This window comes from Styela clava, chromosome 12, assembly GCF_964204865.1.
Source record: "Styela clava chromosome 12, kaStyClav1.hap1.2, whole genome shotgun sequence".
Classification (NCBI taxonomy): domain Eukaryota; kingdom Metazoa; phylum Chordata; class Ascidiacea; order Stolidobranchia; family Styelidae; genus Styela; species Styela clava.
Window position 1 is genome coordinate 6,576,827 of NC_135261.1, and position 12,231 is coordinate 6,589,057.

Genomic DNA, 12,231 nt, shown 5'->3' on the forward strand with positions numbered 1-12,231 from the left:
GATTTGTTCTTTCGCACTTGAGATTATTTTTAAGCAAGATATCGCCGTTTGAAAAATCACAATGTCTGGGCAAAATACGAACAATTGCAAATTATTTTATTGCATTCAGCTCCGTCGGTAGTTTCAGAATGCGCGGTTATCCTGCCATCCGGTACAAATATTTTTGTGATCTTACTTGTTTTCAATTTTGTTATGCTTTGCCGAGATGGCTAACAAAAACGATTTGATTGGTTGATTGATGAAAAATAAAGGTAAATCGCGCGCACAATTGACTGTGTTTCGATTTCGCAGTTACTACGATGAAAACCTCACATAACACCAAATTTTGTGATTTACAATGTCTAAAGAAGCGTTTTCAATCTGAGGTGAGTCTGCTGAAACCAAAGTGTGATCTTCCATTTTAAGTTTCAGTTTTAATATTTTAGAATGCCGTTTTTCAATCAGGAAATTTGAGTTGTGGATTTATCTCTTTATTGATTATTATTTTTAGCATTTTGTTGCCGATGACTATAATATGGTAACATGTTTTTCACATTGAACTCATAATTCCCCACGAGAACAAAAAAGCATTTAACGTCGTGATTGTGTAACAATACATGTATATGCCGAGTGAAATTTTTGATTTAGGGAGAATAAACAGCGGCGTAAAGATGTTTAAAACACGCCATGCTGACGGAAAAAATCGGCGATTGTAACAAAATGAAATAGCGCACGTTACTAACGGCATTTTAATTAAGTCTTCCAAAAATGTCAAAAAAGAAATGATTCGATCCCTAATTTATTAATATGTCCGTCAAGTGTCAAATTTACAGCTTTAGTATAAAATTTAGATTTATGCCTTGTGTTAACCCTATTAAAAAGGTTCAGCATTTAATATAAATAAAGTACTTTTAATTTGCTCGGGTATATTAATCTGAGGTAACAATTTTAAAATTTATTTTGAGGCTCCGCGAATAATATTCAACCTTCCAAGGGCTCCGCAACACCAAAAGTTTGAGAACCCCTGATCTAAACAACGATTTCTATAAGGCGGAAAGGGTGTAGGTTTGTTATCATTTATCGAATTCTTCTCTTTGCTTATGTGGTAACGTTTGATAAATAATATTTTATATAATTTCTAATATCTAGCTGTTTTTGCAATCAATGCTGTTATCTGTAGGCATGTTAGAGAGGGCCGACATTTCAAATTTCTTGAGTTTAATAAACATCTTGCTGAGGTTCCATTACTCTAGAGTAGACCAGCGTTTCCCAAACTGTGTTCCGCGAGCGTCTTTCGAGTGTTCCGTGCCGAAGAAGTCAAAAATGCGTTTAAATTGGGTGCCCTGAGAATCGTGAAGTTGTCGCCCAACTGACCGTTCAATATCTTGTCACCGTCGTCCTGAAGCGGACTAAGACAGGATAACGGCATTTTCGTCAACCGCCCGTCTAGCTTTTTTACTGTTAAGTTCATTTTCAAATTTACAGTAGTCGTTTTAGTTTTGCTAGAGGCAAACAAGTAGGGCTGAAGAATAAAGACAAACGGTCAACACTTCGTCCCCCATCTCTGCCTGGTTTTACTTTGAAATGCTAAAAAATTACTCATGTTTGCTAAACTCAGCAGATGCATAAACTGCAGGTCTGCTGCTCGCGAAATTGCAGCAAGTACTTCTATTTCCATTAGAAATAACATTAGAGGCAAACACCGAGTAATGGAAAGTAAACGACATAGAAAGGTAAAATGAATTTATTGATTCATATACACACAATAAATTAGGAAACATTTATAATAATATAAGAACTATTTATAATAAATGCTTGATATAAAATAGTTAATCATATTTTATGTATGTTTAACACAAATCTGTTAATTTCCGCTTTTGTCGACTCGCCACGGCGAACCCATTCGGAACTGCTACATTACACTGTTTTTCTTTATCAATTGTAACCTTTAATTTTTTTGTGTTCCGCGAGACGAGATAAAAAGCGCAAGTGTACCGTGGCCGAAAAATTTTAGGAAACGCTGCTCGAGACTTCTGATTGTTTATTCAATGCTGATATAAGAACAATGTTTGGGGGATATTTGACGTTAGTGTGGAGTTGTCCGATTGTATTGACAAGACAAGCACTGATCCAACTGAACACATATCGATCGTCGTCTCTTGCGGTAATCCGTGATCAAATTTGGTAGCGTTGTAATAATGCATGTACATAAGCCGAAAGGCCAAGTACCTGTTATGTTTTATTTATAAATCTGATATTGTTAATTTCTGGGTCAAAAAATGTACATACATTTATTTGTAAGAATAGGTTATTATAATTAATACTCATATAATACCTCATAATACACATTTATCTATTGTTATACTAATTTTGTTCCCTACAATAAATAACGCCATAGTATATCAAATACTTTTAAATTGAAACAAACACACATGGCGAAAATTTACTAACGGTATATAGCCAAATACAGCTATGTTACCAAATTTAGTTAATGATACGATTATCGAACCGATAGACGTTGTTCGGACATTATTTTTTAATTTGACGTTAACATAATAATTGAAACGAAACAGAATTTACGTAACTTTTAATTAGACTCATTTTTTCTGAGAATGACGGCGTTTCAGGCTTTACATAAGTTGTGCAAGGGGACTGAAACATATAGGCAGGGGTATGTACCTATATTCACTTTGCTAACACAAACAGTCGCTGAACTTGTAATAGATTTAAAATAAGAAAAATCGGAATGAAATAATGGCCAATTCTAACCTGGTACACACACATACTAAGGGAGTACCCATTTATGTCCCATACCTCATTTGAAGTTTTGGCAGCTTTACTGAATTTTGGTTATTGTGTTTGTTTTGTAATTAAATGTGCCATGGCGGGTTCCATTATCTTTGAACCCGTAATTTGCACTCAGGATAATTGCACCTGCATACTTTTGCACCCACGAACATTTGAACCCATGAACAATTGTCCCCATAGATTTGCACCCGCCGATTTTTGCACCCGAATATAGATTGAAACCGCGGACATTTGAACCCATGTACATTTCCATCCACGAACATTTGTACACAGGGACGTTTTTTGCACACAGGTACATTTGCACCCACGGACATTTGCACCCTGGACATTTGCACATACAGACATTTGCACCCACGTACATTTGCACGTTGCACACACAGACATTTGCATCCATGTACATTTGCACACACGTACATTTGCTGCCATGTTCATTTCCAATAATGGACATTTGCAACCATGCACATCTGCATTCACGGACATTTTTACCCATAACATTCTCACGTATATGCATGCGCACACACGTACATTTGCTGCCGTGTTCATTTCCATTAATGGACATTTGCAACCATGCACATCTGCATTCATGGACATTTTTACCCATAACATTCTCACGCATATGCATGCGCCTCATAAACGCACACATAGTCATGTTCGCGAATAACAGTGTTTCAGACGACCTTTAATTACCAACTATAAATATATATTCGAAATGAAGACGGATTACAAATTTTAAGTAGCCCTTATTCTTGGTGAGGGTCGATACGTTTTTTACTGTCATTGCGAGTTATAATCCTTTCCCACTTTTATCGATCATCTTCTTTCGATAAAATAACGCAAACGTAGTCGAATGTGCGGTACAAGATAAGAGAGAGGTGTTCGAGAAAGACGAATAGATACAAGAAAAACAGAAACGACTTCGACTCGACCGAAGCATGACGTATAATCCGACTTGCAACTGACAGGAGCCAGCTGGACGTTTTTGTTTTTTGCCGTCGAGTGAACAAAGTCACGTGACCCGTGCAAGTCCTCTTTTGTAACTTTGTACGGTATGCTATCCGTGCAGTACATTATTAGGCAACCGTGTATCCTAAAACTGTAAAATGCAATCATAGGCTGATAGGCAGAAAGGGTTTCTGAATATTGTAATCTGTAAAAGTCTGAAAGTGGACTGCAGGGCGAAGGTACCTTAGTAAAGATAGAAACAGATGGATATTTGAATAATATCATACTACTACCCAAAGTGACTTATAGTCATTTTGATACTACTGCACCTCTATACCTGAGATACCTCTGATTACCGCATACAGGGATGGTTATGTGCAAGAGGATTGCTGGACACCTCGCCGCCATACCGGTACCGGTACGCCATATAGGGTGGTTCACGTAACTGTCGGTCGGTTACGACTTTCTCCACCATCAAGCCCATCAGTCTATGCTTCCGAAAACAAATAACTAACTAATCCCATACCCCACATGGAATGCAGGAATGCAAACGGGTCGCACATGAAATATAAAATGTCATTACCGCTAAGAACTGAAGTGAGCACATTGTTACATACCGTACTGCCGTAACAAATTAGTCTATATAAATAATTTGGTCACATGTGTGATTTCGGCTGCTATGCACTTTGTTTGATCACTTTGATCTACGTTGAACAATTTTCCCATTAACGCTAAGCCTGTCAGTCAAATCTATAACTTATTACACTAGCTTATTAGATTGCATGATGATATTGCAGTACAATATGGTCTTAAAATTTATTGTTTATTCAAGCTATAAATAAACATTAGTATTTTATAAGGTATACAAAGTTCTTGAAAATTTGGGGAAGGTATACCACGATAAAAAAAGTTCAAGAACACTGCTATAGAAACTGGCTGACTGCACTAGTAGATCTGTGGATACTGAGATAGGATTGTCTGTCTGTAGCCGAGCTCAAGTTCATAGCTTTGACTGTTTGAATACACAGTACTGCAGTATCTTCATTTACTTACTTGGCATACGTTATATTTGTATTTTAGCTTTAAATTTGTAAATAATGAAACTATTTCGATATCGATTGGTGCTAATTGAAGTGACTGTATCAGCATCAATTATTTTTGTAATATTTTCTATACATTTTACATGGAATTATTATCAGGAAACAATGGACCTCTCAATAGAAACATCGATTTATCACGACATGAAGAATTCACGATTAGCATTGAAAAACAATGAACAATCAGTCAAATGCATGAACTGTAGTCATGTTGTCTCAAATCAATCAATATTAATAAAAACTTGTCCGGATTACCCTCCAGATCTACAAGGGAATCTTGAAATGCCTGATTACGTCCGAGAATTGCCTCCATCATTGGTAGAATTGGAGACAAAATACCAAATGAAGAGGTAAATCATTTTTATAACTGATTCTGCTTGTCTGAAATTTTTGCTTTTGTTTCTTGTGAAAGATTTAGGATCATTTCCCCACAATATTATGCACACTCTGGGATGTGGGCTCTGATTTTTGCATGTTTTCATTGGAGTTGAAATAGTATTTCCATAATCACAGGAGTTGGGAGTCACAATTTTGATTTCCCCCTCAGCCAGAATTTCAATGGTGACAATTGAAGTCAAAAGTTTCTGCAGAAACTTAAAATGTTAAGTTGACTAGGCATTCCAACTGTTTATCAAAGAGTTATTCATATATGCCAAACTTTTATCAAATTTTTTTTAGTTTTTATAGTTGAAGTCTACTGTAATTGTTTTTCAACTTCAAGTCTTAGGTTGTGTTGTAAACTGCTTGTACCACTAGCAAATTCTCAGTTGTCTAAGGCAGCGGTTCCCAACCTTTCTACCCTGGCGGACCGGTAAAATTAGATGTACTCACGGACCGGCAAAAAAATTAAAATGGCTGGAACAGAAAAGAATAACATATATTTGCGTAATATAATGCAATGTCGGGTACTCAATATGCTTCTAGACAAAAAAGCACACTTAAAAACATTTTACACGGAGGAAAACTATCAAATAATGTGCCGACCAAAAATTAAAAATGGGTGAAACATAAAATAATACCATATATTTGCGTAATGAAATGCAGTGCTGGGCACCCATTATGCGTAAGGAAGGCACGCTGAAATATCTCACATTAAAACCAGGTACATGCCAAATCATGTACAAACACAATTAACTCTTCTGAGAATTTTGCTGCAAGATGTCGTGTAAGACGGCGTCAAGATGTCGCGAAAGACGTCGCGATATGACGGCGGATGAGAATTGCGTAATGAGCCAACGCAACTTTGTCTACGGTAAATCGATTGAGACGTCATAAAAAAATCAAAACAACAAAATTTCTCGCGGACCGCCAAAAGAGCTTTGCGGACCGGCACTGGTCCACGGACCGGCGGTTGGGAACCACTGGTCTAAGGATCAATATTATATTTGCCTAGTTGACTGTTATAATTGTAATGTCTATTATGCATTTAGAAATATGGCGAACAACTGCAAAGCTCGACACAAAGTGGCAATTATTATACCTCTGCGTGGAAGAGTTCTACAGCTCAGAAGTCTTCTAGCTCATATGCATCCAATATTGCAAAGGCAACAATTGGATTATACAATATATACAATCACCCAGGCGGGTAACCAACTATTTAATAGAGCTAAGCTGATGAATATTGGATTTTCAGAAGCAGTTAATGGTTTGTCAAAATTCTTGTTTGAATTTGTTTTTCTTTTCCTTTACTATTCTCATGTTGATAAAAAAAATTCCCCTTTCCATGGTAGCAAGTTAACTTCCTTTCAAACCAATACATTCATTTGTAAGCCATTGCACATCTAAATCATGGCTTACTTCACTATCCATGCAATGATTACCTGGCAGACATTACCATATCTGACGTGACCATGTGGTGGGCTGTAAATTTAATCATCTTATATCCATCTCCCTTGTATCAATATTAATGATCCTATTTCTTTGCTATCCAGACATCTGAGTGAATTTGAAATGTTTTAATAATTTAGCTAGCTGTATATGAGACTGGTGTATGAGATTTTAATTTTAGAGATTTACTGATAATCATAATAAAGAAAAGTGCTTTAATCCCTACTTGGGATCATTTTTTTCTATCGATAAATATCGGGCCAACAAAAGTCCTTATATCGAAATGGAAAGGTTGAATAATTAACGGCAGCTAGATTATAACTTAGTTTAGAAACAAGACAAGATTCTAACTGAGCAATTGTAATCAAACTTTTTCAGAGAGAAAATATGATTGTTTTGTATTTCATGATGTTGACCTCTTACTTGAGAATGATAAATGTTTATACTGGTGTCCAAATGATGAAGATGGACCGAGACATTTATCAACTTATCTTGACAAACGTGATTACGAGATCCATTCTTACAATCTTGAATTCTGTGTATCAAATGCGCGTAAGTAATTATTTTCATTATTAAATAGGGATGAAAATTGTGAAAGTTGATGGGAGCTTTGTTTGGAGACTGACTCATTAGATTTTGTGGTGAGAAACCGGCAGTCAGTCTCCAAAAAACCTAATAGATAATTAATCCATCAACGTAATCTGAAATCACAGGTTTACTCACCGATTTTTAACTCTAGTTGATTAAAATTCAATTCAATTTCTTTGACCATCACCTCACCCAGAGTGTCATGGATTATAGATGGCCTTGTTCAGGTCTAAAAGTGTGAATAAGTGTGGTATAGAAAAATGGGTGCTCCCGAAGTATGCGAACCAAGATGGCGGACATCGGAACGTAACATGGGTAACAGGTTAGGGTTAGGCGATAATTTTTTTCCAATTTTCCATATTTTAGTCCTATTATCAGTTCGAAGACTAGCCAAGAGCCTCCCGTAGTATTTATACCTAAAATTATGGCCTAACCCTAACCTAGTACACATATTACATTCCGATGTACGCCATCTTGGTTCGCATACTTTGGAAGCCCCAAAAAATGTTATAATCTAGTCGTGCTAAGCGTGAGGAATGCACTCGTCACCGCACCTCTGATTATCCTGCGTGGTTATGAATCCCATCTGGGGATAATTGTGGTCGAGAGGATTACTGGACTCCTCGTTGCTGTAGGATGGTTCCGTATCCGCTGGTTTGTTCGGCTTTCTCCACCAAGTCCATGTATCTGAAAACAAATCAATGGCTAACAAATTCCATACTCAACTCGACATGATGGACTGGTAACAGTACGAGGGGCCATGGTTCGCCATATGATTGAGCCATCCCCTCTCCCCCAGGATAAATATGTAAATCCTATCCTAGCTTTACAATTTACTTTATTGTGAACTTGTGGATTTTCAGAATGGGAAACATGTATATTCTTTTGTGTTCTAATCTGAGCTCATGTTGATATATAATATTGTATGATTTCAGATAAAAACATGTCAGTGAAAGTATTTGGAGGCATCTCAATGTTCACCGAAAAACAATTTACATCTGTGAATGGATTTTCAAATTTATATTGGGGTTGGGGTTCTGAAGATGATGATTTATTCTTGAGAACTTGGAAAAAGGGTTCTCTTAGATTAAGATAGAAGTTGTTTTTTTGTTTCGAATCAATGCCTTGTTTGCCAGGAAATGTGACGTTGTATAGAGTATCGAGAGTTATTATTGATTAGCTAGTCATGACGTGAATTTACAAAAATAGCACAATTACCGTTACAAGTGCAGTTTCAAGTATTTTGTGGCGACTAGAGCTGCCGCAAAACCATGGTGAGATTTCCAAATCATGGTCGCTATGACCAAACCCACGTCGACCGACTTTTTAGCTGCCACAAACCAATAGCAAGCTGCCGTCGTTACGGCAGCAAATCGAATACCACCAACTTTGCTGCCGTAACCACGGCATGTCGGCTGAAATAGCAGAGCTGCCCCTGATAGTGATAAATATTTGGTAAGTTGGAACACTTTTCTTATGAATACAGTTTTGATGTATTTGGGGTTAGGTTTAGGTTTAAGTAGATATAATTCCGCATGATAAACTAAAATATTGTATATGACTTTGTAAATATACTGGTAATAGCGCCATAAAACCACGGCAAGAGACGTCGCGGTACGTTCGTGGCAGGAGCTAGTTTTTCTAGTATCTAATTTTATGTTTATTCTCAAATCTCGATATTCTGATATAATTAAGCTATAATTTATATTTGCAGGTTACAGAGTCTATGATGACTCCAGCAGAGCTTGTTCATTTCAAATGATGCAACATGACAGAGAGAGAAGAAATGAAAAAAATATACTCCGTCGGTTACTGATAAAACATGCATTGGATAGGCAGAATAATGAAGGATTGAACAGCTTAAGGTAGACTACATTTCTGCATTGAACATAAATATTACCCTATTAAATTGTGTGAATGGTAAGAATTACAGTATGTATGGCCAAGATGTCTTAGTTGACGAGGGGTTGCATGTACTGTTTATAGCCAAAAATATTTGTTAGATATGATCTTTCCCGCTTTATTTTGGTTTCTTCATTGTTCAAAGATTGCAGGAAGCTATTGTGCTTGTGCTCGTCCTACTATCTGTTATTTGTAGCTTAGTGTTAACTAGGTATTTTTGAGTTAGGGAATCTTGTTGACAAATTATAAAAAGGTGGCACAACCTAATAAAAAGTTTGAGAACCACTGCTTTACTATAATATTTTTTCCCCCCAAATCTCGAGTTCTGTCACCTCATAGCCACTGCGTAATTCACCAGTATAATCATAGTTCTGTATAATTTCACTTATAACTTGCTCATAGAGACAGTAGTCAATGTGAATTAGCTTTGAGCAAAGTTTTTAAAAAAGAAAAATTAAATTATAATATAGTAATCAGTTTATAAGAATAAGTTTATTTATAGTAATCTATTTATAAAATAATGGCTGTGCCAAAAATTGTAATAAGTTTATCACCTGTGCCAAGTTTGTTTGAATAATAATGAATAAGACGCTGTGTTTTTGCAACATCTGATATATTTCACACCAATGAGGCTGTGTGTTGAAGTGTATAACGATAAAATAAATATTGAATAATTTATTCAATTTATCAAAAAAGCATTTCCTAACACAAATTATCTCAAATATAAGCTTCATTTAATGGTCTCTCAAAGCAATATTAGATCTACATAATCTGCTGTTGGTCAAACCACTGTCAAGAACCTCGGCAGTTCTCATTTTTGCTTGTTTAACCGAATTATTATCTTACCTATCAGGTATTCTGTACTTTCAAACAACAAGACTTCAATCTACACCAATATAACTGTTGATATTGGACGACCATCTGCCAGGTTGAGACAATTGAGCTTGAAGTTTTCTTATGATAAGCGGAGCGTCAGACATTTTTCCTGTTTTCAATCTCTACTATGGATGTCTAAGAATTTAATAAAGGAAACGAGTTGGTGATTTCAAGTGATGGACGATACGAATCCGATACGAAAAACGGACAATGTTCCAATAACATCTCTGCAATCTAACAACCATACAAATAAAAGGAGCATCCAACAGTAAACCAGACGCGACATGTATTCGTGGACCCCTGTGCTAGAGGGACAGGGAACTGGTTTCAAACTTCTCGGGATGGCAGGTTGACTAATGTTCAACATATATTATAACTTATATATTCAAATTACCTCAGGAGTGAATGAATGTCCAAGTGGTTCCATTTCACAATTGTTGATAATAGCTCCAACCTCTTGCCATCTTTCACTTCATGATCCTTGATACACTAGTATAGCCACATTTATCCATTTGAGGAAAATTAAATATTTAAAATAAATAGATGAAAGATTATGTCACCATCAAAACAACTTTGAATTTTTGCTTCAAGTAATACTCTCGCATAGGAAATACCCTGGCCTTTTGGAGGGCTTGTAGTTTTCACATAATCTCTATAGAGCGTACCTCACTAAAATCCCCAATCTTTTATCTTCTCGCTGCTTGATAAACAGCCTAGGCTCTTCTTCCAAGTAAATATGTGTTCGTATCCAGGTACTATTGTTATTTTTCTAGTCAAATGAAAGTTTACTTGCTGTTTTTAACAATGTTCTTCATACAATTCAATTATTCAATCATATTTCTTTTTTGTTATTTTATAACTATACTATAACTATACTCATATATTCTTAAACAGCATTTGGCAATAATTACTCCTTTTTTTTTTTATGTACATAAGGTGTTTGAATGTCCATGACACAAGTGTAGTTGTTAATTATTTCTTACCTATATACTCAACATGCAGTACTATAATGCTTGCACTCACTCTTAAGTTAAAACACATGTTGATGCTGGTTTTCAACTCTCAAAATTAGTATTATGTCGCACCTCAAGTAAAAGCTCTTTCAAATCACTGTGCATTGTTTTAGAGCAGTGGTCTGGAAAGATTTTTAAGTGAGGCTCAAAACGTTGGAAATTTCGAATTTAACATCATAATCAACTTATTTAATTTGTAATTGAAACTAGTGTGAACTTAACGGTACAAGTGGGCAGTACAGAGATTGAACAAGCGAACGTAGCGATGCACGTCGTTAGCTTGTGCAATTTAAATGATACAATACAATAACCAGATACAAGAGAATGAACATGCCAGAATAGTTGCAATGCCGGTATTATGGTTCAAAGGAACGTAATGTATGATCGTTTGATATATGAACAAAAACCATCTAAGAAAAAATTTATATGTAATGTTGGATTATTGAACTTTTTTGTGTAAAACTGCCATAATTGAAATTTATTGGAAGCCTATTAGAAAATGCTCGGTAGCCCACGGTTTGTCGACCACTATTACGTGTCAACACTGAAAGTAGAAAATTGTTTTTACCAGTCTTCTTTGTTGCTTGTTTTTCCTGCATTATTTGTCAACATTTTTTCAGGGTACCATTTTTGATGTCAAATTATATCAACGTATACTTGATTGTGAACTGTTTGTATTAATGTCCTCTGTGGATGGGTCAAGTCGAAGGCAGTTTCTGACAAGATAATCGTTTTTTTTCCAGATACACTGGTGTTGTAGTAGGACTGTAGGTGATGAAAAGTGTTTGTAAATGATACAGGAATGTTCTAATCTGTGGCAGTTCATACTTCCCGAGACAAATTTAATTTCCGGCTAGTATTTGCGTCAACTTTATCCCAATACTTATCGCATAATCATCATGCAAATAGGTTTTGCCATGACACCTATTGCCGGACACATATCTATGAAATTGTGTAACTAACCATATGGTTGGGCCATTTGGCCAGATTTCTTCAGGATACATTAAGGAACATGATAGAAGTCAGTTGCCTGGCCTGGAGCAGGGACAAACGCCTTTGGTGGTCCATGGGGATTTCCTGCACAAAACTCCAATGCGTCCTCTAGTCTAAATTCTACTTTATCACTTTGTTGGAGATTTGATAAAATATGGTTTTTTCTTGAACGTCACTTTAGCTAGTGCCTGTTATACAGAGTTCAC

General features: G+C 36.0%; 1 protein-coding gene across 2 annotated transcripts; it reads left to right on the forward strand.

The window, feature by feature from the left end:
* Window positions 1-4,786: 4,786 nt before the first annotated feature.
* LOC120330046 (beta-1,4-galactosyltransferase 4-like) lies at window positions 4,787-11,700 on the forward strand. 2 transcript variants are annotated; one of them, XM_039396859.2, is made up of 6 exons: window positions 4,787-5,176; window positions 6,257-6,471; window positions 7,032-7,205; window positions 8,177-8,317; window positions 8,956-9,106; window positions 9,997-11,700. In XM_039396859.2, the coding sequence occupies exons 1-6, from the start codon at window positions 4,827-4,829 to the stop codon at window positions 10,184-10,186; spliced, it is 1,221 nt and encodes a 406-aa protein (XP_039252793.2). In that variant the 5' UTR covers window positions 4,787-4,826; the 3' UTR covers window positions 10,187-11,700. The 2 variants fall into 2 exon arrangements, with proteins under 2 accessions (XP_039252793.2, XP_039252795.2); XM_039396861.2 differs by lacking the exon at window positions 8,177-8,317 and having other exon boundaries at window positions 4,788-5,176.
* Window positions 11,701-12,231: the final 531 nt, after the last annotated feature.